At 55.7% G+C, this 27,545-nt stretch overlaps 1 protein-coding gene and 2 long non-coding RNA genes across 3 annotated transcripts in view; 2 read left to right on the top strand and 1 right to left on the bottom strand.

Annotated features, from left to right (window-relative positions):
• The first annotated feature begins 3 nt into the window (after positions 1-3).
• Positions 4-8,880, top strand: LOC118534042 (uncharacterized). The gene is made up of 4 exons (XR_004916482.2): positions 4-215; positions 5,440-5,527; positions 6,518-6,602; positions 8,595-8,880. It is a non-coding gene; the product is annotated as an uncharacterized LOC118534042 (long non-coding RNA).
• CFAP74 (cilia and flagella associated protein 74) overlaps positions 2,343-27,545 on the bottom strand; it is a 69,567-nt gene continuing 44,364 nt past the window's right edge. The window contains exons 18-39 of the mRNA XM_078073899.1: positions 27,129-27,291; positions 18,342-18,418; positions 17,766-17,888; positions 16,451-16,566; positions 14,835-14,963; positions 14,659-14,746; positions 14,005-14,178; positions 13,210-13,343; positions 10,129-10,405; positions 8,822-8,920; positions 7,561-7,700; positions 6,791-6,925; positions 6,512-6,621; positions 6,322-6,377; positions 6,096-6,215; positions 5,714-5,869; positions 4,700-4,829; positions 4,365-4,519; positions 4,033-4,165; positions 3,673-3,803; positions 3,317-3,451; positions 2,343-3,120 (exon numbers count right to left, since the gene is read on the bottom strand). Coding sequence (XP_077930025.1) covers positions 3,019-3,120; positions 3,317-3,451; positions 3,673-3,803; positions 4,033-4,165; positions 4,365-4,519; positions 4,700-4,829; positions 5,714-5,869; positions 6,096-6,215; positions 6,322-6,377; positions 6,512-6,621; positions 6,791-6,925; positions 7,561-7,700; positions 8,822-8,920; positions 10,129-10,405; positions 13,210-13,343; positions 14,005-14,178; positions 14,659-14,746; positions 14,835-14,963; positions 16,451-16,566; positions 17,766-17,888; positions 18,342-18,418; positions 27,129-27,291 — 2,883 coding nt within the window. The 3' untranslated portion in view covers positions 2,343-3,018. The remainder of the gene's footprint in view (positions 3,121-3,316; positions 3,452-3,672; positions 3,804-4,032; positions 4,166-4,364; positions 4,520-4,699; positions 4,830-5,713; positions 5,870-6,095; positions 6,216-6,321; positions 6,378-6,511; positions 6,622-6,790; positions 6,926-7,560; positions 7,701-8,821; positions 8,921-10,128; positions 10,406-13,209; positions 13,344-14,004; positions 14,179-14,658; positions 14,747-14,834; positions 14,964-16,450; positions 16,567-17,765; positions 17,889-18,341; positions 18,419-27,128; positions 27,292-27,545) is intronic.
• LOC144382008 (uncharacterized) lies at positions 10,351-11,409 on the top strand. The gene is made up of 2 exons (XR_013448428.1): positions 10,351-10,649; positions 10,778-11,409. It is a non-coding gene; the product is annotated as an uncharacterized LOC144382008 (long non-coding RNA).

Raw genomic sequence — 27,545 nt, 5'->3', positions numbered from 1 at the left:
GGGCCTGCGAACCTGGGCTGTCGGGGCGGAGGGAGGGGGGTCTTGCCCTCCGCCCGGGCGCAGAAGCCCCATCCCGGCCGGGCCAGGCCTGTCCTGCAGTCAGGCTCGGTGTGGGCCGGGCGACCCCTGTTGTGGCCGCGGCTGCACAGGGTGTGGCCCCGGAGGGGGCGGCCGGGACAAATGTGGCGACTCTCGCACACACCGCGGCGCGCAAGGTAAAGGGTTGCAAGAGCCAAGATTCTGGGGTGTTCCCGGCGTGTTGTTCAAGGACGTTTATTTTGCTCTCACGCTGCGGGCGCTCACTGCCTGGGGCTGGCCAGGGGCAGGCTCAGCGGGAATCTGAGCGTGGCCCCAGGCCCCTGCGGCGTCCTGGGACCTAACCACGTTTCCAGAGCACTGCGCCTTGAAAGACATGCCCAACGTAGGGCGTGTGGCCTCTGTGGTCTCCGGGCTGGGGGTCACAGAATGCCTGCTGTCCGTTCTGCCAGGAAAGCCTGGGGGCCATTTCTTCCACCTGACCGCTCTTCTCACCAGGCTAGTGGTACTGTTAGGTTCCCTCCGGCCTCTACTCCACCATCTGGTGGTCAGGCTAAGGGAGGTGGTCCGCACTGCAAGGTGCAGGGTGATCAGGCTTGTCTGGGGAGTGGGAGGAGCAGCTACCCTTGACCTGTCTTTTCTTTCTTTTTTAAAAGATTTATTCATCTATTTTAGAGAGAGAGAGAGTGAGCATGAGCAGGGGGTGGGCCAGAGGGAGAGGGAGAGAAACTGACTCCCTGTGAGCTTGGAGCCTGAGGCAGGGCTCAATCCCACGACCCTGAGATCATGACCTGAGCAGAAATCAGAGAGTCAGTGTCTTAACCAACTGAGCCACCCAGGCTCCCCTGACCTTTCTCCCTTCCTCCCCCGCTTCCTTCCTCCCTCCCTTCCTTCTTCCCTTCCTTCCTCCCTCCCTCCCTTCCTCTTTCTTTCTCTTTTTTTAAAGATTTTATTTATTTATTTGAGAGAGAGAGGGCAGGAGTAAGAGAGCACATGGGGGGGGGGAAGAGGAGGGGCAGTGGGAGAGGGAGAAACAGACTCCCAGATGAGCAGGGAGCCCAACTTGGGACTTGATCCCAGGACCCTGGGATCATGACCTGAGCTGAAATCAGAGAATCGGTCACTTAATCGACTGAGCCACCCTAGGTGCCCTGACCTGTCTTTCTTAATTGCATTCAGGATATACTGTCCATGAGTCTCCCCCATTGGAAGGACCTCCTGGGCTTGGCTCTCCTGCCTGGATCTGCCAGGCACCTGCTTTTTGATCTCACTTGATCTTGGCCCGGGCTTTGCCCCGAAGCTGTTCTGCACCTCCAGGCTGTGCCATGGCACCCCAGGGCCCCTCCTGCCCACCTTGCTCCAGCCAGGCTGGCTGAGCTTGGCTGCTGGCCATCCTTCCTCCTCCTCCCTCTTGCCCTTCACTGGATGGAAGGGAGGAGGATGGACAGAAGTCCAGCCAGTGCACAGGAGTTCAGGCAGGGCCTTGGCCAGTGAGTACCAGGGCCTGTTAGCAGGAGATTGAGGCCAGGGTTTAGAAGAGTGGCCTGCCCCTCTTGCCCACCAGTCAGAAGAGGAGGCAGGGACCGTGCCCTTCAGGGAGCACCTCCTCCTGGGGCCTGGGTTTGGCCTGGGCTGCTGGAGCCTGCCTTCTCCTCTCATCTGGTGAGAAAGTGGCTTGGGCTATGGCTGGTCAGCCCCAGGAGGGCACAGACAGAAGTCCTGCAGAACTCCACTGTAGAGTCACCGTCACTGGCCTCAGGTTAGGGATATGACAGGCTTCCAGCCATGAAGGGCACCAAGGAACTGGGGTTAGGATAGGTGGTTCCAGGCTGGTGTCCTGAAGCCTGTGCCCAGGGAAGCCTCCAGATGCATCACAGCCTCCATTCTTGCTAGGGCAAGTTGCATGTGCTCTCCTGTTGGCAGGCAGGGCACTAGGGTTGGTGGGCTGGGCAGGCTGTGTACAGAGGGGCCAGACTGGATGCGCTCTGTGGGGACAGTGTCCAGCCAGCACTCTCCGGAAGGCAGGGGCTGGGGCAAGGGCACATTTTGAGCTCCAAGGAGTGTTGTGTGGCCTGTGGGGGCTTCTACCTTGAAGGACCCGTTGGAGCCCAGAAGGCTGAGCCTGGACTCTGTCCAGAAAAATGGAAAATAAAACTCATGCTCTGGGCCTCACCCTGGACCCCAGCTAGACACTGAGGGAGGCCCTGAGCATGAGTCCCCCACATTTGTTCCCTCCTTCCTTGGGGTCATCAGGGATCCTGAAACTTCGGAGGGGCAGAGAATCCTAAGGGGTCCCCCTGGCTTTGGAGCCTCCTGTCCCCTTCTTCATCTTTGCAGGGCCTCACTGGGTCTGGGCCTGTCTCAACTCCAGCCTGTATTCCCAGCACCCTGCCTTGCTAGCGGTTACCCCAATGATCCAGGCACCCACCCTCCAGAGAGGCAGAGTTCATTGTTTATGGACTGGTTTGTGTGTGTGGGTGTGGGGGGTTCAGAGGCAGCGTGCTGCCCCCCCCCCAGGGCTCTGTGTCCATCTCTGATTTTGTGCGCATCCCACACTTCAGGCCTGTATGAAGAAGGCCAGAAGGTTTATTGACAGACCTGTGGGGGCAGCTCTTCCCCCCACCAGGACTTCTAAAGGCTGGGCAGGTGGCTACGGGTGGGGCTGGGGGTTCTGAGGGGCTCAGAGTAAGAGTAGGTTGTGGGTAGGACTAGCCTTATTGCTGGTTCTGAGTGGGGCCAGGGAAGGGGTGCTCTTGGGCCTCTGGACTCACTGGGTCTGAGGCAGCAGGAAGTGGCCATGCCTGTGGGGCTGGGGTGCCCTGGCCCTGGGGCAACACAGGGGTCTGCACATTGGAACCTGCCCAGCAGCAGATGCCCAGGTCCCAGGCCTGTGGGTGGTTTGGCCTGGTTTACAGACTAGGGGAGGGCTTCAAGGGTGAACAGGAGGGTTTGAGGGGGCTCTGTGGAGAGACTCCTGTGGCCTCAGGGGCCGGTCACCACCTGGGCCACAAAGAGGACCTTGTAAGTCTCCTTCACGTCCCCCTTGAGCTGCAGCAGGGCTGACACCATGAGTGGGTGATCTGGCTGGAATGGGAGGGGGAGGAAGGAAGGAGACCCTCAGCCAACTGGCCCAGCAGACACATGTGTTGTCTTCTGGCCCACTGCCCGCCTCACCTGCCCAGGGCCTACCCAGCAGCCCCCTCCCTGGGTGGGGCAGGGGTGTCATCCCGCCAGCCTTTGGCTTTTGCAGGGCTTCCTGGCCAGAGTGTGTGGCACCTACATCAAAATCGGCAGGTGGCATCCAGGAGATGCTGATGGTCTTGGTCTGGCCACGCTCCACGGAGCCCCTGGAGGGCTCGACGGTGAAGCCCTTGTGCTGCAGAGACGTGCCGCTGTCCAGGCTGAACTCGACGGTCTGCGGGACACTGGAGCTGCTCATAGGGCTGGCGGGCCAGGCACAGCTCCCAGGAGGCAGTGGGACTGGGGTCGAGGGGGCTGACGCCACCCGCCCTCTCAGCCCTGACCAGCAGGCTGCCCACCCCGTATCAATCAAGGGGCAAGGCCGGGAGGGGCCCAGGCCGTCCAGGCAGGGGTGCTGCAGAGGGGCTGGGTGGGCCTGGGCAGTGCTGTGGTCACCTTCTTTGGGGACAGCTGGGTGGTCCGGATGCAGCCCACCCGCAGCTCTCGGGTGGCAGGTGGGGCCGGTGTTTCTGTGTCTAACTGGATGTAATCCAGGGTCACCAGGATGGGCTTTGGCTCCTCCGCTTCTGAAGAGAGAGCACCCGGCTGGGGCCAATGGGGTGGGGTGGGGCTGCCACCCAGCGAGTGGGGAGCTGCCTAGGGTCAGCTGGTCCTCAGGAAAGCTCTCTTTAGCATGACCCCACCCTTTGGGCCAGGAATGACCACGCTACCCTTCCGGCTTCCTAGGCCTAAGGGTGCAGGTGGGCAGTAGGAGGGGGCCTCTTACTGCACCGAGCCCACCCCCCCAGGGCTCACCCTCTCTGCGCTCAGGGTCGTAGGTGGGGATCACAGTCAGGGACTCCACAGGCACGTCCAGGGGGTCTCCGCCCTCCACGAACATCATGTGCTCGCGGGCCGCGCCCTTCAGAAGGATCTGGTGGGACAGTTTCTGGGGACAAGGAGCATATAGCATTGTCCTGCGACCCGTGCCCGGGGCTCCAGGAGGGTGTGGGCCCATGGGACCTGGGACAGTGGCCTCTCCAGCTGGCTACACCCCTGGCACGGAGCCACCAGTAGGGCAGGTGGGGAAGGCCGGGAGGGCCCTGGACACGAGGGAAGGGGTCGAGGCTGGGCTGGTGGAGCCACACCTTCTCGAAGAGCATGACCTGCAGCCTGTCGGAAAAGTACAGGCTCTCGTGGTCTGGGCTGAAGGTCACGGTGAAGTCCTGCGCCTTGCCTGGGTCCATGATGCCCTTGACCGGGATCACGCTGAACACGCTCTGGCCGCTGTTGTTCTGAGTGCCTGTGGGCCAGGCGGCGTCCCTGCTCAGCCAGAGCCCCTGGCCCCCCACCAATCTGCTGCCGGCACCCCTGCCCCGGGCCCCACCCCTGCCCGCCGCCCGCGGCTCAGCTCCCACCTCCCTCGGCCTTGCCCCGACGGCCGTCCCCAGCAGTGGTCCCTTGCCTCCGTGGGCCAGCTCACCCACTACTTCAGTCCTCCGGGCCCGAGAGGCCAGGAACTGCGGCAGCCGCTGCTGGTCTTCGCTCCTGGAGCGGGAGAGGCTGTCCAGCTGCAGGGAGAACTGGATGGGCAGCGCGGAGCAGTTCTGCAGCTGTGAGGATAGGCGACCCTCAGCAGGCTACCATCTTGTTGCCCACATGCAGGCTGCTGCAAAGGGGGTCTCAGCTTGCTCTCCCCCAGGGGGAGTCACGCCTCGCTGGGTGTCCAGTCGCTCTCCTGTCCAATCATTTTCACCTTGCGCTCACTGCACTTTATTGAGCTATTGGTTCATCTCGTCCAGCCTCACGCTACCCCCCCTTTCCAGGCTGGTGGGTCGAATCCACTGTGCCTCAAGGTGGGGCAGCTCCGCGGTGCCCTCTGTCCTCCAGAGCTCCCTCCGTTGTCAGGCTCAGGCTAGCCTTCAGCTGAACCAGCATCCTTGCCCCAATCTCTCCCCTGCCCTCACCCCCTTCTCCTGAGAGTGCCCCCTCCTCAGTGAGACACTTCAGGGAATCCCTGTTCTGGGCTCAGTGCCAGGTCCCGACCTAAGCCAGTGGACTAAGCAGGTGTCCTGTTGGTTGCTTGATCCCAAGGCTGGTGAGTCCCTTAGACATCGGAGAAGCATGGGGAGCTAGGCCTGCCCTCCGGCAGGTGGCGAGAGGCCACAGGGCAGTGTGACCTTGCCAGACACATCTGTAACCACGCCCCACCCCCCACAGCAGCGCCTGAGCTGAGCTCCTCCTCATCCCAGATGGGATGGCTCCTGCCAAGGCCCTGAGCAGGAAGACAGGGAGCACTGAGGCAGAGCAGGTGAGGAGTGGAGGGAGGGGTGCTGGACAGGGTAGTGGAGGTGGCAGCTGCTGGAGGGTGGGGTGGCTCAGGTGGGGGTGGCCTGCACCTCCCCTGGCTCCCCTACCAAGGCCTGGATCCCTCCCCGGGTGGAGCCCCCTCCCAGGAGACCAGGGTAGGCACCAGGCCCCCTGTGATGTGCTTCACCTTGAAGCTTGAGGACACAGACTCTCTGGCAATCACATAACCCATGTCCAGAGTGTCCCCTTCAATGGAGCACGTGATCATGGGCGCCACGCCGGTGCCCAGGAGGGTCAGGGAGAGTTTGCCTCTCTTGGTGATGATGTCCAGTGTCTCTTGGGCCTACGGACAGAGACCACGTCCATTAGCATGGGGCAGACGTCTGCCAGAGGCACGTGCTGGAGCTCTGCTGGGAGCAAGTGGGTCGGGGCAGGCTGGAGCCGACACTGCTCTGAGCTCTGTGGCCGCCTCCTGCTTGCCTCAGAGGTGAGGGCCTAGGGGGACCGGCCGCCCCCGGGGGCCCGAGCATGCGGGCTGCAGCATGGCGTAAAGTGGGCCTGGGACTCACCAGGATGCTCTCGTGGGGAGAGAAGGACAGTGTCAGGACGTGGGTCTCGCCAGCAAGCAGCTTGCTGATGGGGTTCAGCAGGACGAAGGGGCCATTGGGGTTTAGCATGGAGAACTCCACCTGAGGGCCCAGTGTCAAGGAGAGGTGGCCAGGGCAGGACTGCAGCCCCCCGCCAGCTCCTGTCCCGTCCCTGTGGGCTGCCTGGGCTGGGTGCGGACAAGGATACAGCAAGATCCTCCAGGGAAATGTTCTGGATGGAGACCTTTTTTATGCCGCGGTGTCCTGAAATGGGAAGGTGGAATCAGGCTGTAGCCCTAGGCCCAGGAGTGGCGTGTGGGAACCCAGGCAGTGACCGTAGGGGGGCTCAGCCTCTGGGGGGGGGTGTGCATGGGGGGCTGGGCCCAGTCAAGGCTCACCTACAGCGATGTCACCGAAGTTGGAGATGGTTCTGCCTCTGTCGGAGGTCACCACGATGGACGGCGCCACCGCCGGACACCACAGCTCCAGGTACAGGGTGTTGTGAGGACTGGGAGGGGGAGGGCGTGCTGATGGCGCTGTGCCCCCCCTCCCCGCCCTTGTCCTGCCCACTCCAGCCACTGTGCCCTTCCCTCCGGGGCCCCAGATCTGGGTTGGTAGCACAGGAGGGACGGTGACTTTCTGGAAGACACCCCCTCCCTCCCGCCAGAGCACCGCACCTGAAGCTCAGGGGTTCTGTCCCCTTCCTGTCTTTGGGGTCACCACTGGCAACGACACAGGGAACCACAAACTTGTCAAACTTCCCCTGGAAAGATCTGGCCAGGGTGGCCTGGGCAGCCTGGTACTCGTCGGAGCTGGAATGACGCAGCAGCATGCACTCACACTCCTGGGGTAGCAGATGGGAGGCCTGGCCATGCTCTCCTGGGGCAGTGGGGGGGGGGGCACAAGGCCACACCTGCTCCCCAGGGCCCTGGACCAGAGTGGGAAGGGGCCCCAGGCTGTGGCTGTCCTACCCTTCCCTGGTTCCTATGGGGCCTCCTCCTACCCCAGGGTCCTGGTCAGGCACTTAACAAGAGGGCTGTGTTCCTGGGGCCTCAGGCAAGGGTCTAGGATGGGCAAGTGACACAAGCCCCTCAGAGCTCTCCTGGCCTCCTTTTGTACCTGGGGAGGCTGGGGTTGCTGAGCTGGGAATACGGGAGTGAGGGGCAGCAGGGTCTCCCCAGCCCATGGTGTGAGGCTGTGCATAGGGACACGAGGCCCATGGGAATGGGGTGGGCAGATGCCCAGGAAGTCAGAGCTGAAGAGCCCTCGAGGCAGCGCCTGGATTCAACTGTGCCTGAAGCCAGCCCAGCCCTGGACTTCCAGCCACATGGCTCAAAACAGCTCTGTCCCAGGCAGCCTGTGGGGGAAAGTCTCCGTGGGAGTCAGGACAGGGTCTCGTCATATGGGCGCAGAGGGAGGTGGCAGGGTGGTCTTCTCTTGGGCTTACCTGAACTTGAAGTCCTGCTCACACAGCTCTGCAGTCGGGGTGGTCGAGGTCCGGAGCAGTCGGTCTTGGTTCTGCAGCCGCAGCGTGGAGAAGGACTGTTTCCTTAGGTCCTTCCTCTGGGTGGCTGTGTCCTTGCGGAGCTGGGGTGCGGAGAGGCCAGCTCTGCTCAGCCCCGTGGGCACTGTGGCCGCCCCTCGCCAGCTGCTGGCCGCCAGCGCACGCCTGGGCACACTGCCCCGTGCAGGGGCCCCAGGGCCGTGGGCTTGGAGTGGACGGGGACCCAAGCAGCAAGTGGCTTCCTCCGGAAGACTGACCGAAGGTGCAACAGGCAGCTGAGTGTCCAGAGACCCCCATGGACCTGTGCACCGACCCCAGCGTTTGCCTTCACCAGTGGGAAAACAGGCAACAGAGGGGGGGATTCGCCTGGGACCAGGGTCCTCCTTCCTGGGTGCCTCCCCCCACGCCTCACTGCAGGAGGACAAGTGCTTCCCCGTGTGGGCCAGACGCTGGAAAAGTGTGCTTCGCGTCCCTCTGCGTCCCCAGCACTCTAGGCCGTGGGACTGCACAGCTCTGTGTGGGTCCGTGGGACTCCCTCTCCCCGCAGGAGCCCACGGGCTGCTGCCTCTGCGGCTGGCAGGGGCAGCGGGCCTGACGCTTGCTGGGCTTTATCCCTGGGCTGACGCTGCCCTTCTTTCTTTTTAAGAAATATTTTTGTTTTATTTATTTACTTATTTATTAAGATTTTATTTATTTGAGATAGAGCACACAAGAGAGAATGGGGGGGTTCAGAGGGAGAGGGAGAAGCAGACTCCCCCCTGAGCAAGGAGCCCGATGCGGGACTCGATCCCAGGACCCGGGATCAGGGCCTGAGCCGAAGGCAGACGCTCAACCATCTGAGCCACCCAGGCGCCCCTCCCTTCTTTCACGTTTACATTTGTGAGGCCGTTTTCACGGGCTTCATGGTTGTTAAGAAGCCACACTTGCTGAGGGTCATGGGCCCCTTTGCCATTTTATCTGCTCTCCTTCCGTTAAAGCTCCACCTGCTTCTCACGGGAACGCCCCCCAGGGACCTCGGCTGCCTGGTGATGCTGCCTGGAGGAGGAGACGCTCTGAAAGCTGACACCCATCATGCTCCACAAAGTCCACCCAGCACTGCTGAAGGCACTCGGCCTGGCCCCCTGGAGCCTGGGGGGGGGGGTGCAGGAAGCCACAGCCCCTGCTCTGTGTCCCCACGCCCCTCCTCTTGGGAGTCCCCATGCACCAATTTTACCTCCACTGGTTTGGTCAGGGCCTGGGAGGCTTCCTGGTGGATCAGCTTGCCGGGCAGCACGGGCCGGAACCCCACCTGGATCAGGCACCTCTGCAAGGGAGCCGCCCAGAGGGCAGAGCTGGCCCCTGCTGGTGCCTTGTCCCCCTCAGCACCCACTGAGGTCCCCCCGTCCCCCCTCCCCTGCATGTCCCCAGGTCATGCTGACACTCCTGGCAGGACACCTCCGTCACTTCGTGAAGGCCCTTTCCAGGGAGATGCTCCCTGACCACTGCCCCTGGGGGCTAGGTAGGTCACCGTGCACGATTATCAAGTCCACTCTTACCACGTAGGGCAGGGGTCCTGTGCCAGAGATCCTGATGAACCAGGACCCGCCCACAGCTCACATTAGGCATGCCATGCGTGAGAAAGGAAACTTTGCATTCAGCTGTCAAGATTTGGGGGTGAATTCCCCACCCCAACTTGTCCCTGAGACTGGCACAGCCTACAGGGAGGTCCTGGGCCCCACCGAGGGCTCACTCCCAAGTGTCCCCAGTGCTCAGGACAGCAGAGGTGCCCATACGATGGTGGGGGCAGAGCAGATGGCATGGGGGGAATAAAGGGAAAAGGAAGGGAGAAGGAGGGAGCAGGGAGAGGGAGAGAACGCAGAAGCCAACCACAATACCCCCTTTGGGGACGGGTACTTACACAGTATTTGCTAAGTTTAATAAAATGCATTTTAAATGATCACACAAATTGAAATGCTGCCAGGCCCAGGTGTGCCCAGCCCCTCACGTGCCCCTCCTCACTTTGTCCTGGCAGGAGCCGCCCTAGCTTTTGAAGGGAAAGATCTAAGCTCCAGGAGGCTGGGATGGCCCTGACCCGGGCTGAGAGGAAGCCCTGCCCCCAGGCCCGGTTCTTTCTGCTCAATCAGGCAGAGTAGGGGCGGGGAGCCCTTGCTTAGCTGAGTGGACTCGCACCCTGCACTTCTGGTGACCAGGCCCTCTGTGCCCATCTGCTGTGAGATCCAGGGCTCTGCACGTCCTCCCTCAGTCCACACTGCCAGAGCTCCCAGGCAGGTGCTTGTGGGGTCAGCCACCCGTGGGTGCCCCTGCCTCTGGGGCTTGGGCTGGGCTGGGCCTCTTCCCCCCGCCCAAGCTCATGGGCCACGGAGACCTCCTTGGCCCTGCTTGGGTCTGACGAGGGGCAGAGCTCACCCCCGCCTCTGCTGTCCAGGCTGCGTCGCTGTGGCCCAGGGTGGACAGAGCCAGGCACCCCCAGGGGAGCTCCACCCCCCAGCCTACCTCGGGGCCCACACTTGCCTTTCCTGGCAGCACGGTCCCCACCGAGGGCGAGATGGTGATGGGTGAGTCCGGGGGCAGCAGGAACTCAAAGGTTGTGGGCCCCACGGGAGAGGCGTCCTCCGAGCCGATGCGGGGCATGGAGTGGGTCAGTGAGTTCATGCTCACGTGAGAGTTGATGACGTACAGGGTGGCCACGGACATGTCATACAGGGAGGTGGCTGCAAACTTGACCTGGTAGTGGGACAGCTCCAGGGGCGGGTGGACGCCCACAGCCCGGCACGCCAGCTTGAAACACCTGGAAGGGCCGGTGTGGGTGGCTCAGCGGGGGCACGGCCCGCAGGGTCCCTCTGCGCTGTGGAAGGTGGCCCCTGAGGGAGACGGTGGCCTGCGTGGGCACAGCGCCTGGGACCACGATGGCAGCTGTCACAGATTTTGCTCACTACTTCGTTAGTGAATTTTACTGTCTTTTGCAGATACTGCAGACTCCTGCGCGCATTCAAAGTGGATAGCTAAAAATGTCATCCTAAGTTGCTGAGGAGGTAATTTCTGGCTTATTTTGTTAAATATTCATCGACATTTAAAAATAAAACCGATAAATTGCTCTTTAAATACGAGCACAGGAATCTATAAACCCTAGTTAGTTAATTTCTGCCATTATCCTTTAAAGAAAACGAAGAGATGTGGGAGGGTGGGCTTTCCCTCCCGGAACCATGGCTCCGTCTGTCCGCGTCCCGGTGGAGGGCCCCCCGCGCTGCTGAGCCTCAGAGCCTCCTCGACTGGTGCATCTTGGCACCTGGCCGGGTGGTGCGGTTCCTGTGACCCCTGCTGAGGCCCTACGGCTCTTCAGAGCTGGGACAAAGTAGTCAAGGTGCTCCGGCTGGCAGCTTTCAGCAGCTCACAGGAAAGGAAGCTCTGCCCATGGTGGCCACGGAGGCGTGGGCGTGGCTTTCCACCAGTGAGGCCAGTGTGGCACCCTGGGCTACGACGTTTGAAGATTAATCTTTAACTTTGGCTTATGTTTAGTGTGTTATCTGAGTGTTTTTGGACCATGTGTGATCAGCCTGGTATTTGAATTAAGATAATGTGTTAAAAAAAACAGAACAGATATTTGGTATTTTAACCACTGGAATATTTCCATTCCACAACTTCTTTGGACCCAGATTTCTACTGTGCTCTCTGTGTCGAATTTCATCCTAATTACATACATTTTAACGCTCTGATGTTGATTGGCTATGGTAACCCAGCTGTGATGTTGCTCATACATTGAAGTACTGAAATACATATTTTTATGTCTTGTGACCACAGGCTCTAAATGTGGAACAAAAATCCTTCTGTGTGGCGATATCATTGAGGTTATTGTTAGTATGCGATTAATTGAAAAACCATAAATGTATGAAATGGGATAATCATGACGTACAGAAAATGAGATTTCACTGTACGTGTTTCGGGATGGTGGACGGAGCTGCTGTTCCCCAGCAGGTTCCAGCACCAGGAGGGGCGAGACCGGGGATGGGGCGCTGCCTGGCTCCCCTGCAGGGCCCTGGGGACGGGCGTGGAGGGAGCTTTGCTCCCCAGCATCACTCAACCCTATGAGCCTCTCCTTCTGCAACCACACCACAGCACCACATGTCTTCCCGTGTTACTTTGGATAGTCCCCCTCTGGCAACTCATTTAGGCCCTCCTTCATTTTGTTGCAAAGAAAGAACCAGAAACCCCCTACCTGTCAGGGGCGGCATCACCAAGGCTCAACTGAGACTTGCCAGATGCTGTGGTTCTTATGACTGGGAGACAGTGGGCTTTACCCAAGAGCCTGATGGGGAATGTGGCAGGGGGGTAGTCAGGGCCCTTGATTTTCCTTGTGGGTTCTAACTCTGCACTTCACTCCCTAAGCTCTTACCACCCGTGGAGTTATTCCTGCTCACTCACAAGCCTGTCAGATCCCAGGCGACCAATGGTCCTGCCCATGGCCACATGCCTGGGGCCAGAAGGGGGTTTGGCCCGTGGACCCCAGGCAGCCCAACACCACCCAGGGCTGCCCAGGTCCCCAGACAGGGCCAAACAGCAACTCAGGCCAGAATGCAGGTGGGAACAGGAGAAGAAAGGAAGGGAAACGGGAGGGCAGGAGGTGGCCAGTGGGGCTCGGTGCCCAGCTGGACACCTGCACAGGATGCTCCAGAACATTCCTCACTAGGGCTGATAATCTCAGGCAGCAACAAGAACAGGCCCTTATCCCGGACCACCCCCTCTGCACCCTGTTTGATTTCTCTTTCTACCACCTCCTCCATTTCATCTGTCAGGGTGGAAATGGGAAGCTCAGGGAGGTCCAGGGACTATCCCCATCACACAGTGCATTAGAGCAAGGGGGGCTCATGCCCAGGTCCTCTTGGGTGCAGAGGGACACTCTGCATACCACACACACACTCACACACAGACACACGCTCACACATGCATGTTCACACGTGCACAGACATGCACACCACACATGTCCACACATGCACACACATCCACACGTGCATGCTCACACACATCCAGGCACCCACATGCATGTTTACACACACACCACACGTGTCCACACGTGCACACCCACACCTACAGTGCATGCTCACACACATTCGGGCACACCCCTCACGCTCACATGCACACATGTCCACACATGTGCATGTTCACACGCATATACCGCACGTGTCCACACATGCACGCTCACGTGCACACCCACACCCACAGTGCATGCTCACACACATTTGGGCACACCCCTCACGCTCACACGCACACATCTACACACACGGTCACACGTGCATGCTCACACACACGTCCACAGGTGCACGCTCACATGCATGCACACACTTACACTGCTCCCATGCTCATACTATCATACACATGTACACACACACACACACACACACAGGGGCGAGCGGGCCCAGCAAGCAAGGTCCCGGGTCCCAGGAGCCTGCACCTGGGTCTGAGGTCCTGGCAGTCAGTCGTGCCTCAGCCCAGCCCCATGGTCTCCCCAGCCGGCAGTGCTTGAGGATGGGGGAGGGGCTGGCACCCCTGAGCCAGCTGTACCCGGCCCTCCACGCGCCCCTTGTCTGCCAGGCTTACCGGTTGATCTCGGACTTGCAGACGAGCTCGAAGTTGTACTCCTTAGCCTTGGTGGGTTGGAAGATCACGTCAAGATGCAGCATTTCTAGTGGCAGGATTGTCCCAAACCCGTCATTGGGCTGAATGTCCACAAACTGGCAAATGGAAAACCATTGATGCCAAAGTGAAAACACAGTGGCGTTTGTGTATGAGCGAGTGTATGTGAGTATCTGGCTGTGCGTGTGTTTGTATGTATGTGAGTGTCAGCATTTTTGTGCGAATGTCTGTCTGTCTGTGATCACATGTGCATATGTGAGTTGTCTGTCTGTATGTATGTGATGTGTCTCTGTGTCTGCATGCATGGAGCACACGCATGTCTGTGTGCATCATGTCAGTGTGTTTACACACGTGTCTGCATATATATAAGTGGATGGCAGGGTTGGCAGCAGAGCGGCCCAGAGAGAGTTGAGGGCAGCCTGGTCTGAGCCTCATCTTGGCTGCCCTGCAGGGCCAGGTAGGCAAGAGTTCTGGAAGGAGGGGAGGGAGAGGAGTCTGGAGTCCTGCTGAGGTGTGGGCCAAAGAGGGAGAGACAGGCTGCGACAGAGAGCAGCGAGGCAAGGCGGGGATATGGGCAGTGGGGATGAGGAGGGGGACAGGGAGGGAGAGACCCAGGCGGAGGGGCCTGGAGGTGGGTGTGGGGTCCGGAGAGGCCCCCTGTTGCCGGGCATCTGGACCCTGGGGCAGCACCACCCTGGCCCACCCCCCAGCTTCCCGACTCTGTCCCCACCCCGTGCCCCTCCCCACCGAGCCAGGCACCTTGGGGAGCCCGACGAACCCAAACCCCTGGGGCAGGAGGCAGTGGTTGTAGAGGCTGATTTGTGTCCTGACGGCCTCGTAGACGGTGCAGTAGCCGAAGTCCACGGCTGAGGGGCGGAGCTCCAGGTCCGAGGTGGTGACCACAGCACGCACGGTAAACCCCACCGGCTTGAGCTGAAGTGCACAGGGCGAGCGCCTCCTGGTTACTTGCAGTCTGTTTCTGCAAATGTCTCCACGCACAAGAAAGGCAGAAGCATTGCTTCGACCTGGTGGCCAGACACAGGACTCTCTTTGAAAAGGCCACTTCCCTGTAGTTCCTGACTTGGGAGGACAGGAAAGCAGGTGCCAGAAAAGAGGGGAGGAGCCTCGGGTGGACGCGGTGCGGGGGGTGCGTGAGTGCACATGCGCGTGCACACACATGCACACACTGTGAGTGTGCATGTGGGCACGTGTGGGTTCCGGTGCTGGGGGGACACCCTGCCGGCCCTGCACAGCCCCCAGAGGTCTCTTCCCGATCCACAGACACCCTGTCTCATCGCACTGTGCAGGGGCTGCTGGGGTGGGAGACAGATCTGCTGGTCAGGCCATGGGAACCCGCCAGGGCCCTGCCTCCCCACGAGTGCCCAGCGTTCCCGGGGAGAGTCCCACGCAGACCTGGTCAGCCACCCGGATTGTCATTGGGGCCTCTAGGACTCTGCTTTCCTTGTCGAAATACTTCCCTGCATCTTCTGGGAGGGAGTGTCTGAAAGAGAGGATGCACTCAGCGTGGAGGAGGACCCTAAAACTGACCTGCGAGTGGGGCTACACAGCGTGCTCCCCAGGGCGCTCACCGTGGCAGGAACTTGAGCTGCACGGCGTAGGAGGACTGGGCCTGGATGTAGCCTGTCTCCGGCAGGAGCTCCATGTGCTCCCTCAGCTCCTTGCACACTTCGAACTTCAGACGCAGGGCCGCTTTCGACCTGCAGGACACCCGGGGACACCAGACAGCGACGCTGTGCGTCTGCGCCCACGGGACTGACACGCTCCGCACACCCACTCCCCATGGGTGTGCCGCGTGCTCGGGGAGCGTTCACAGCCGGCTTGCTAAAGGATGGCTTTCCTGAGGAGGAGTTCCTACAAACAGAAACCCTGCCATGGAAATACGGCCCCGGTCAATTCTCAGAAACCTGAGTGTTTTCTGGGAAGACTCCTGCGGGGCCAGGCACCGCCCAGTGGGAGGACCTGGAGGGGTGTGGGCACAGGGGTGGGACCCCTGCCTGCCTGGGGCTCTGCCCTGCTCCTGCCCAGGCCAAAGTTGGCCCCAACAGGCCTGGGGCCGCTTCCCTTGGTTTTGTCCCCTCCTCCAACTCTGGGGCAGCGGGAGGAGGCAGCGTGGGCCCCCCACCAACCACGTGGGGTGCCTGCTTCTAGTTAGTGCCTTGGGCTCCCAGGCCCCCATCTGGGCTCACCTGGAACCTTTCCTTTTTCTACCACGAAGTTCCCCCACTCCCCTGCCTTTCAGTCTCCACCAAACCAAGTGTCCTGGCCGACTGTCACAAACACACGCCCTGAGTTTACCCCACAGGCCGAGTGCTGCCCCTCACCCCCGGCCCTCCCCCAGAAAGTGGCTGCCCCAGGCACCCTGGGATAAACTGGCAGAGGCCGGCTAGCCCTAGTTTCCCAAACAAATCCACGGGAGCCCCTCCTGAGTCCCCTGACGTTTGCGGTCCTGAAGCCGAGACAGGCAAGTTCCCCACGGACGCAGGGTCACGGGGGAAGTCTGCGGGACTCCACACCTACGAGCTGGTTCTGCGCTGGAGGTGGCCTGTGAAAACCAGGGGCCTGGCATCAGCAGGTGCTGGGACCAGGCCTGTTTGGGGAACGAGAGCCCCCTGAGCGTTAACCGTGGCATTTGCCTACTTTTCTCCACCTAAGTTGTAGTTCAGTAAAAAGCTTTTAGACATCACTGCTCTGGTATCTGGAAGCCTTGGCAAACCCCGTAGAGAGGAACTCGCTTCTTTCCTCCGGGCTCCATCCACTGTTCCTCTCACAGCTGTGCTCCGGCTTTCCTGTCTGTGTCCACGAGGCGCCGAGGACCTGGGCGCGGAGCGGGTAGCATCCCCTTGTTGCTGGAGCTGCTCACCACAGACCCAGGGGTTGGAACAACACAGACTTATCCTCCTAGGGTTCTGGAGGTCAGAACCAGACACGGGTCCCACTGGCTAAGGCCCAGCTGTGGGCGGGGCTGCTTCCTTCCGAGGCTCCAGGGAGAATCCCTTTCCTGGCCCTTCCCCGGGTCTAGGGGCACCGCATCCCTGGCCGTGCTCCTGCCTCTGTCTTCCCATCTGATTCCCTCTGTGCCCGACTCTGGCCCTGCCACGCCTCCCGTGACGATGACCATGAGGCCGACCCCCGTGGGAGGTCCTCGGCTGACTTGCACACGTGGGTCCCCTGGGTCCGGGCTCACCGTGTGTGCACGAGGACGGACTCCTGGTACAGCCGGTCATACATACACGTCTTCAGATCTACGCTGGGCACCCAGACGGGCACGTCGAGAGCAGCACCCAGGACTCTGAAATACAGCTGAGTTTGAAGGTGCAAAGTCAGCGACACGCACGGTCGGCAAAGCAGGGGGTGCGGGTCAGTGCTAACGCGGCCCAGCCCCGGGGGTCCTGTAACTCTGAACAAGCATCCGAAGGTTAATTGTTAAACCAGCCACGTTTTGGAGTTCTGTGGCAGTTTTTATGTCATATAATTTAAACAATCCTTTTTATTATCAAAATGTTTAAATATAAAAAGGTAGATTAGTATAATGGATTGTCATGTACCCATCCCACAGCTTCATGATGATCAACATTTTTAGCTGTTTAGAAAAACCCTTTCATTACAGAATAATGCATCTCACAGAGAGACGTACACTTTATAAAACTCTCCCAGCTAATACAGATGGGGGCTCAGAGGTCTCCAAAGGACCAGGGACAGAGGGAACCACTTTTCCCCTCTGCAGCCACTGGCTCCTCCCAGCCAAACCCTGAGTCCTAGGCCTCAGGAGGTTTGGGGGTCTATGGGGGTCCTGTAGGGACAGCCTGTGCCCAGCAGCCCTCTCGGGCTGGGCAGGGGCCTGGCATGGGAGGCACTGTCCTGGGGTGGAGGCGGTGAGCCGAGGACTCCCCACACCTTCCTCCAGGACCCCCAGCCTGGGAAGGGGGCCACCAGCCCACAGGACGGGACTCAAGACACTTAGAACACCCCAGCCAGCAGACCCTAGGCCCCAGGGTCTCTGGGGCAGAGACAAGAAGATTGCAGGATAAAGACAGCACATGTCAGTGGTCTGAGTGCTGGGGAAGGCGCGGAGGGCGTGAATAATGTGAACCACCCAGTTCGGGGATTTGCTTACAGCCTTACACACACGTGCACACGTCACGTCGATAAACTCAGTTTTGCCTTTGGTCACAACAAATACGTCAACAAATTAAACAGTTTGCAGATCATGTTCTCTGAGCAAAATTTAATAAACCTATAAGTAAATAAATTAATAACAAAAAGTAAAGAGTAAAAATGGCAACGACTTGGAAATGAGGAGAGGCATTTCTAGTGATGGAGAGCAGGGGCTGCGTGTGCGTGTGCCCGGACGCGTGTGTTGGCTATGGAGGCTACCATCTGTGCGCCGACGGGCTGCCAGGCGTGGGCAGCGCGGGCAGCTTCCTCACAGGGTCGTGGTGGGGCGAGCGCAGGGGGGCGGGGACCCCAGGGCCCGGCCCGTGCCGTAGTGCGGTACTCACTGTCGGGCACTGCTGATTCTTGAACACAACCTTGAACCTGGTTTGGACCTCTCCTGGGATGACCGGCGTGAAGATGACTGGCACTTTGATGGAGCTGAAGGGGCCAATCTCACCCTCTGTCACCTGCATGGGAAGAGAGATGCCACAGGTCAGTCAGGCTTCACGTTTCTATCAAGGCACTTCCTGTCCTCACCGCGGCCACGTCAGCACCACCCCTTGGAGGACTTACTGCTCAGCGTCACAGCAGAAGCCCGGCCGTGTGTGCACTTGCTCTCTTGATGACCCGGGGCCCTTGCATGCGCGCACACGCACACACACACCCCATGCTCCCGTGGGGGCGGCCCCACCCGTGTCTTCTCAGAGTGGACCCAGGGCCACTCTGCTGCTCCAGTCCTGCCGGCCCCCGCTTGGGATGGGGGTGGCCGCAGGCCGTCTGGCAGTGCAAGCTGCCCAGAGGCTGCGAGTCCAGACAAGCCTCGTCTGGCCAAGTGGAAGGGCCGCCCTGGGTGGGGGGGGAGCAGGTCAGGAGGGCATGGCTGGAGGAAGGGGGCCTGTGAGGCAGCGGGCCTTGCTAACCTCTCCCAGCGAGATCTCTGTCTGTTCCTCGTTGGGAGGTATGGTCACGACAGTGGTCACGGTCACTCCCTCTGATTCTGGAAGAGAAGCAGGTCCAGATGAGACGGCTGGCTGGGGTCCCAGGGGGATCTGGCCCCTCCCCCTCCGGGACCACCAGCTCCCAGCCAGCTCCCTCCCTCTGGCCCTGCTCTGCAAAGAGGAATGACCCACTGGCATAGGAGGGGCAGAGCGGGGAGGGGCTTCTCAAGTGGACACGGACAGGGGCACCATGGCCTCAGGAACTGCAGACTGGGGGCGGGAGAGGGGACCAGAGCTGCCGAGGCCCCAGCTAGGGGAGGTGAGCTGGCTGTGGTGGGGTGCAGTGGCCTGAGGGCCAGAGCCAGAGAAGATGGAATGAGCCAGCCCTTTGGGGGCCAGGGGACTGGAGAGTGGGCTCAGAGGGGTTTTCTATTCAGAGGAGGAAGCCAGCAGAGAGGAGGGCTGATGCAGAAGGAGGGGAGAGGTGCCAGGGTACGGCCTGGGGGTGGGAGGTGTTCCTTGTGGCCAGTGGAGCAGAGGGACCAAGGACTGAAAGTTTACAGTGATATCGCCTTCCAAATGTCAAGTCCCCGTTACTTAGTGTGGCCTGTGCGTGTGCCCCGCTTGGTGGGCTGTGCATGCGGACCCACCCCGTGGCTATCTGTCGGGAAGGCCCCTGAAAGCAGATGCTGATTCCTCTTGTCTGAGAAGGTCTTTCCGTGGGCTTTGCTCGTGAAGACACAGTTTGACCGGAGAGGTGAAGGTCAGCACCCTTCCGAATGCCGTGCCTGGGCTGCCTGGCCCGGCCACCACGGAGATCCCAGGTGCCTCCGGTGGCCTGCCCCAGGCCCGCCCCTGACACCACGTGTGCCCGGCATGGCCGAACGATTCCCCTACAGGGTAGTGTGCACCATTTCTGGGTCCTGGGGTTGGTCTGGGCCCCTCCAACTTGGCGGACCTGTCACCCCCCTCAGCAGCCACAACTGTCACCTGGGTGGGGGAGGGGCCAGTCGGCTGCCACAACCTTGATGTTTAAGTCCTTGTCTGCTTCAGGAGTAAGCACTATGACAGCCCAGGCCTGAGCCAGGGCAGACCCTGGGGTCACTGTTTCATTCTGCGTGGATGGTGGTTGGGGTCTCTTGGTGTCCCAGTGTGGAACTGTGCTGATCTGTTCGTTAAGAATGCGGCGAACTTTCGTCAGTTCTAGAATTGGGCTCGTTAATGATTGTGAAGGCTTCCTTTAATCACGTGTCCAGTGTTGTTCCCTGCGATCAGTCATGGGATATTTACTCACTTCCGGGATACGAGTTTAGATGTGTTTCAACATTTTAGAACATTCTCAGCGAGTATGTCATTAAATCGACCGTTTCCCGACTCGAGGAGACAGATGAGACTTCCTCCCTCTGTCCTCCATGGCTTGTACCATGCTTTCATGTCTCCATGAAATTAGTCTGTCTGCAATTAGAAAGCTCCCTGGGTCTCTCCTTAGCAATGTCGCTCTACAGTTCATCCCATTGATTGGGGTTCCCATTTCAATGATCACATTCTTACTTCAGAAGTTTTATTGGGTTCATCTTCCAACCTGCTTCATCTCCTTCTTCGTGATGGTTTTCCATGTATTTAGTGAGCACGCTTACTTTATGTTCAATGTCTGACAATATCAGTATCCGAAACCTGCAAGATCATAGCTCTCTGCTGTTCATGTGAGTTGAATGATTTCTTTTTCACCTCTTTTTATGAAGGAATCATTTACATGCAGTAAAATCCACCCATTTCAGTGTAACCTTCTGCAAGTTTTGACAAATGCATACAGTGTGCACCCACCACCACAGTCGAGACACGGAACAGGTCCATCACCCCCATGCCCCTGTGCGCCCGCCCTTTGTAGCCAACCCCTCCCCCCGTCCCTGGGAGCCACTCATCTGTATAGTTTTGCCTTTCCCAGAGTGCCACGCAAATGGACTCACGATTTGCGGTTTTTGAGCCTGATCTTTCGCTGACCATGGATGCTTCTGAGATTTGCGCGTGTGGCGTGCATCACTAGCTCAGTCCCTGGCGGCAGGGGTGCGCCAGAGTGCTCACCCGTCAGCAGACGCCGGGCGGGCTGGTTTGTGGCCGTTACAAATAAACCCTCTGGAAATGTTCACATACAGTTTTCCCTTCGAATACAGGTTTTCTTTTCTCTTGGTCAGTACCTGGCAGTGAGGCGTCTGGGTTGTATGATGTTTGCTCAACTTGGTAAGAAAGTGTTAAACTCTTCCGAGTGGCCGTACACCAGCAGCTCGGATGGGGTCACAGCTGCTCCTCACCAGCACTTGGTGTTGCCAGCTTTTTGCCTTGTTTTTGGTTTGGATCTAGCCGTCCTAACAGGTGTGTAGTGGAATTCCACTGTGGTTTTAATTTGCGGTTCTTTCACGGCTAATGATGCTGTGCTGAAATGGTGTCCACAGATCTTCTTTGGTAAGATGTCTAAGTTTTTTGCTCATTTTTAAAAAAAGCTTTTATTTTTATTTATTTATTTGAGAGAGAGAGCAGGGGAGGGGCAAAGGGGGAGGGAGAAAGAGAGAATCCCAAGCAGACTCCCTGCGGAGCACAGAGCCCAATGTGGGGCTCGATCCCATGACCCTGAGATCATGACCTGAGCCAAAACCAAGAGTACGCTTAACTGGCTGAGCCACCCAGGCACCCTTTCTGCCCATTTTTAAACTGGGTTATTTGTTTTCTGAGTTTTGAAAGTTCTTTACATATTTTGGGCATGTTCTTTATCAGACATGTAATTTGCTAATATTTTCTACCAATCTGTGGCTTACCTTTTCATTCTCTTAGCATTATCTTTAGAAGAGCAGATATTTTTAGTTTTGATGAAGTCCAGGTTATAACTTTCATTTTTATTTTATTATTTATTTTATTTTTTTCATCATGAGAAGTGGATTCCTTCAGCCCCACCCCCTATTTCCCCCATCCCCCCACCTCCCCCTCTCTGGTGACCGTCAGTGTGTTCTCTGTAATTAAGAGTCTGTTTCTTGGTTTGCCTCTCTTTTTTTCCCTTTGCTCATTTTTTTTCTTAAATTTCACATGAGTGAGATTATATGGTATTTGTCTTTCTTTGACTTATTTTGCTTAGCATAATACTCTCTAGATCCATCCATGTCATTGCTAACGGCAAGATTTCATTCTATTTTATGACTGAGTGATTTTCCATTGTATATACATATATATATAATATATATACATATATTGTATATATATATATATAATATATATACATATATTGTATATATATATACACCATTTTTTAATCTATCTATTGGTGGGCTCTTTGGCTGCTTCCATAGTTTGGCTACGGAGACAATGCTGCTATGAACATAGGGCTGCATTATCCCTTTGAATTAATATTTTTGTATTCTTTGGTAAATACCTAGTACTAAAATTGCTGGGTCAAAGGGTAGCTCTATTTTTAACTTTCTGAGGAACTTCCACACTGTTTTCCAGAGTGGCCGCACCAGTTTGCATTCCCACCAACAGTGCACGAGGGTTCTGCTTTCTCTGCATCCTCACCAACATCTGTCATTTCTTGACTTGTTAATGTTAGCCATTCTGACTGGTGTGAGGTGGGATCTCATTGTGGTTTTGATTTGAATTTCCCTGATGTTGAGTGATGTTGAGCATCTTTTCATGCGTCTGTTGGCCATTTGTATACCTTTTTTGGAGAAATTTCTATTCGTGTCTTCTGCCCATTTTTTGAATTAGATTATTTGTCTTTTGGGTGTTGAGCAGTATCAGTTCTTTATATATTTTAGATACTAACCCTTTATCAGATATGTCATTTGCGAATATCTTCTCCCATTTGGTAGACTTTTAGTTTTACGGTTGTTTCTTTTGCTGGGAAGAAACTTTTTATTTTTGTGTAGTCCCAAAAGTTTATTTTTACTTTTGTTTCCCTTGCCTCAGGAGATAATATCTAGAAAAATGTTGCTATGGTCTATGTCAAAGAGGTTACTGCCTGTGCTCTCTTCTAGGATTTTGATGGTTCCACGTCTCACATTTAGGTCCTTAATCCATTTTGCGTTTATTTTTATGGTGTAAGAAAGTGGTCCGGTTTCCTTCTTTTGCATGTGGCTGTTCCATTTTCCCAGCACCATTTGTTGAAGAGACTGTCTTTTCCCCATTGGATATTCTTTCCACCTTTGTTGAAGATTAATTGGCCATGTAATTGTGGGTTCATTTTTGGGCTTTCTATCCTGTTCTACTGATCTATGTGTCTATTTTTGTGCCAGTACCATACTGTTTTGATCACTACAGCTTTGTAATATAACTTGAAATCTGGAAGTATGATACCTTCAGTTTTGTTTTTCTTTTTCAAGATTGCTTTGGCTATTCAGGGTATTTTGTGGTTCCACACAAATTTTAGGATTATTTGTTCTACCTCTGTGAAAAATGCTGATGGTATTTTGATAGGGATTACATTAAATCTGTAGATTGTGGGATACCTGGGTGGCTCATTAGGTTAAGGGGCTGCCTTCAGCCCAGGTCATGATCCCAGGGTCCTGGGATCGAGCCCCGCATCAGGCTCCCTGCTCAGTGGGAAGTCTGCTTCCTCTTTTCCCTCTGCTTCTCCCCCTGCTTGTGCTCTCTTGTTCGTGCATGCTCTCTCTCAAATAAATAAATAAATAAATAAATAAATAAAATCTTTTAAAAAAAGGTACAAAAAATCTGTAGATTGCTTTGGGTAGTGTAGACATTTTAACAATATTTGTTCTTCCAATCCATGAACATGGAATGTCTTTCCATTTCTTTGTGTCATCTTGAATTTCTTTCATCAGTGTTTTATAGTTTTCAGAGTACAGGTCTTTCACCTCTTTGGTTAAATTTATTCCTAGATATTTTATTGTTTTTGGTGCAATTATATGTGGGATTATTTTCTTTCTTTTTTTAAAGATTTTATTTATTTATTTGACAGAGAGAGACACAGTGAGAGAGGGAACACAAGCAGGGGGAGTGGGAGAGGGAGAAGCAGGCTTCCCGCAGAGCAGGGAGCCCGATGCGGGGCTCGATCCCAGGACCCTGGGATCATGACCTGAGCCGAAGGCAGACGCTTAACGACTGAGCCACCCAGGCGCCCCTGTGGGATTGTTTTCTTAATTTCTCTTTCTACTACTTAATTATTAGTGTATAGGAATGCAACAGATTTCTGTACAATGAGTTTGTATCCTGCAACCTTACTGAATCCCTTTAGCAGTTCTAGTTGTTTTTTTGTGGAGTCTTTAGGGTTTTCTATATATAGTAGTATGTCATCTGCAAATAGTGAAAGTTTTACTTTTTTGTTACCAATTTGGATGCTTTTTATTTCTTTTTCTTGTTTGATTGCTGTGGCTAGGACTTCCAGTACTAAGTTGAAGGAAAGTGGTGAGAGTGGACATCCTTGTCCTGTTCCTGACCTTAGAGAAAAAGCTCTCAGTTTTCTACCATTGAGTATGATGTTGGCTGTGGATTTTTCACATAAAGCCTTTATCATGTTGAGGTATATTCCCTCTAACCCTCCTTTGCAGAGGGTTTTTATCATGAATGGATGTTCTACTTTGTCAAATGCTTTTTCTGCATCTATTGAAATGAACATATGGTTATTATCCTTTCTCTTATTGGTGTGACATATTATGTTGATTGTTTTGTAAATACTGAACCACTCTTGCATCCCTGGAATAAATCCTACTTGATCATGGTGAATGATTCTTTTAATGCATTGTTGGATTCGGTTTGCTAATATTTTGTTGAGGATTTTTGCATCTATGTTCATCAGGGATATTGGCCTGTTGTAGTTCTTTTTCTTTGTGGTGTCTTTATCTGGTTTTAGTATCAGGGTAATCCTGGCCTCATAGAATGGATTAGGGAGTTTTCCTTCCTTTTCTATTTTTTGGAATAGTTTAAGAAGAATAGGTATTAACTCTTCTTTTTTTTTTTTTTTAAGATTTTGTTTATTTGACAGAGAGAAACACAGCGAGAGAGGGAACACAAGCAGGGGGAGTGGGAGAGGGAGAAGTAGCTTCCCGCTGAGCAGGGAGCCCAATGCGGGGCTCGATCTCAGGACCCTGGGATCATGACCTGAGCCAAAGGCAGACGCTTAACAGCTGAGTCACCCAGGCATCCTGATATTAACTCTTATTTTAATGTTTGGTAGAAATCCACCTGTGAAGGGGCCCCGGGTGGCTCAGTCGGTTAAATGTCTGCCTTCGGCTTGGGTCATGATCTCAGGGTCCTGGGATCAAGCCCCTTGTTGGGCTCTCTGCTCAATGGGGAGCCTGCTTCTCCTTCTCCCTCTACTCCTTCCCTCCTGCTCGTGCTCACTCTCTCAAATAAATAAAAAAATATGAAAAAAAAATAAAGAAATCACCTGTGAAGCCATCTGGCCCTGGACTTTTGTTTGTTGGGAGATTTTTGATCACAGATTCAATTTCATTGCTGGCAATTTGTTCAAATTTTCTATTTTTTCCTGCTTTAGTTTTGAAAAGTATATGTTTCTAGGAATTTATCCATTTCTCCAGGTTGTCCAATCTGTTGGCATATAGGTTTTCTTTTTCTTTTCTTTCTTTTTTTTTTTAAATATTTTATTTATTAATTTATTTGAGAGAGAGAGAACACAAGAGGAGGGGCAGAGGGAGAGGGAGAAGCAGACTCCCCACTGAGCAGGGAGCCTGACGTGGGACTCGATCCCAGGACCCTGAGACCATGACCTGAGCCGAAGGCAGACGCTTAACCAAGTGAGCCCCCCCCAGATGCCCCAGCATTTGGTTTTCATAATATTCTGTTAAATTGTTTGGATTTCTGTGGTGTTGGCTGTTATTTCTCCTCTTTCATTAGTGATTTTATTTATTTCTCTCTCTCTCTCTCTCATCTGGCTAGAGTTTTTCCTCAGTTTTGTTGATCTTTTTTTTTTTTTTTTTTTAAGATTTTATTTATTTATTTGACAGAGAGAGACATAGTGAGAGCAGGAACACAAGCAGGGGGAGTGGGAGAGGGAGAAGCAGACCTCCGGCGGAGCAGGGAGCCCGATGTGGGACTCGATCCCAGGACCCTGGGATCATGACCTGAGCCGAAGGCAGACGCTTAACGACTGAGCCACCCAGGCGCCCTGTTGATCTTTTCAAAGAACCAACTCCTGGTTTCACTGATCTGTTCTACTGTTTGTTTTTTTTGAGTTTCTATATCATTTATTTCTGTTCTAATCTTTATTATTTTCTTCCTTTTGCTGGGTTTGGGCTTCATTTGTTCTTCTTTTTCTAGCTCCTTTAGGTGTAAGTTTAGGTTGTTTGGGACTTTTCTTGCTTCTGGAGGTAGGCCTGCTCTAAACTTCCTTCTTAGAACTTCTCTTGCTGCATCCCAAAGCAGGGGATAATTTTTTAAAAATGGATCACACTTTTGATGTCATATCTAAAAAATCTTTGCCCAACACGATTACACAGGTTTTCTCCTATGTTTTGTTTTAGAAGTTTTATGTTTTACATTTAGGTCTATGATTTATTTTGAGTAGTTTTTGTTTACAGCGTGAGGAATGGGTGGAGGTTCATTTTTGGGGGGCATATGTTTATCTAATTAAGGTCCCATTTGTTGAAAATACTGTTCTTTTTTTTCCTTCCGAGGAGTTAGCGTTGCGTCTCTAGTGCAGATGGACTGGCCGTATCTGTGCAGGCCTGTTCTGGACTCTGCTCCGTCCCGTCGCGCCTCTGCGGCCTCTGGGTCCCCCTATGCCACCACCACACTCTCGTCACTGTGGCTTAGAGCAAGTCCTGACATCAGGCAGTCCGAGTCTCCCAATTTTGTCCTTCTGTTTCACAATTGTTTTGGATATTTTAGGTCCTTTGGGTATCCGTACGAATTTCAGAGTCAGCCGTCGGTTTCCGCAGACGTGACTGGTGGCAGTTGTTTGGGGCAGCTCGGTCCCAGGCGCTGCCGGCTGGAGTCTGAATTGGCACCAACGGGTTGAAAAAGAACTTAAGATGAGCGAACAAGAGAGAGGCAGCAAGAATGCAGCGGTGGGCCCTGCCGACATGCAGGCAGGAAGGGTCGTGGCCGGGGGCACGCTGGCACACACCCCGACTGGGGGCAGCGGGTCTGTGACTCGAGGCGTGTACACGAGGGTGGACGCCACACAGCAGAGGAAACAGGAAGAGCAGCTCACACAGCGGCGCGAGCAACAGGACTCCTGGGAGAAATCCGCTGCTTCTGGATGTGTGTGGAAGGGATTCTGTCCAGGGAGGCAGGGAGTGATGGGAACGGTGCCAACAGGGGAGGCCGGGCCCACGGGGAATGCTCTTCCTTCTCCCGCCGGGGGCTCGGGGCTCCTGGGGGGAGCCGCCTGTTTCTTGGCTCTTCGGTAAACTGTCCTCACATGTTACATGCTGCTCGGTACTGGCCGAGCTGGGGGTGGCCCCAGGCGGCCCAGTGCCCCCAAGACCCGGTCTTCCTCCGTCCAGCTGCTGCACCCCTGGGGCAGGGCTCCTCAACTGTCCCAACAAGGACCCCCAAGCCTCCGGTGGCCAGCCTGGTGGTCCAGAGCTGGGAGTCCCTTTAAATACTGTGCTAGCTTAACTGTGACTGCAAATTTCAGTCCACCCCACAACCAGTATTTATTTGAATGCATATATTTCCTTATTTACTATCACTTAACATCAAAGTCCTAGAAAAACACGGCGTAGTCCAGCCCTCTGGTACCACGTGGGCTGGTCAGAGCCTCCCAGGAGGCAGCAGGTGTCTGCCCCCCAGTGCCCAGCTCACCTGTGGGGTGCCCCCTTTCCTGCTCCTTGCTGTCCCGCTTCCCAGACTCCTTCTGGCTTGGCATGTCCGTGGGAAAGGACTCGTTGCCCTCAATCTGTTGCTCAGAAATGCTGGTGATGGTTTTATTGTACAGGCTTTTATCTTCATCTGTGAACACATTGCTCTAAAAAGGAACATGACACTCTTACTAGCAGCTTCCCATTTGCCTTCCCCACTCAGCTGCCCAGACGCCTGTTGCCAGGAGGGCCACGTGGAGAACCTGGCCATGATCCTCCTCCCCGGCTCCCTCTCTGTCCTGAGCCAGGCATGCAGACCACAGCAGCGGCTGGCCCAGGGGCTCAGGGCCCGACCGCCCGTCTCTAACCCAGGTTGGCTCCTTGCTTCTCCACGGGCACTGATGCTGGGTCTTGTGTCCTG

This window comes from Halichoerus grypus, chromosome 5 (genome assembly GCF_964656455.1).
Source record: "Halichoerus grypus chromosome 5, mHalGry1.hap1.1, whole genome shotgun sequence".
Lineage (NCBI taxonomy): Eukaryota > Metazoa > Chordata > Mammalia > Carnivora > Phocidae > Halichoerus > Halichoerus grypus.
The sequence above is the reverse complement of the archived record's forward strand: the minus strand, read 5'-3'. Positions and strand labels throughout refer to the sequence as shown.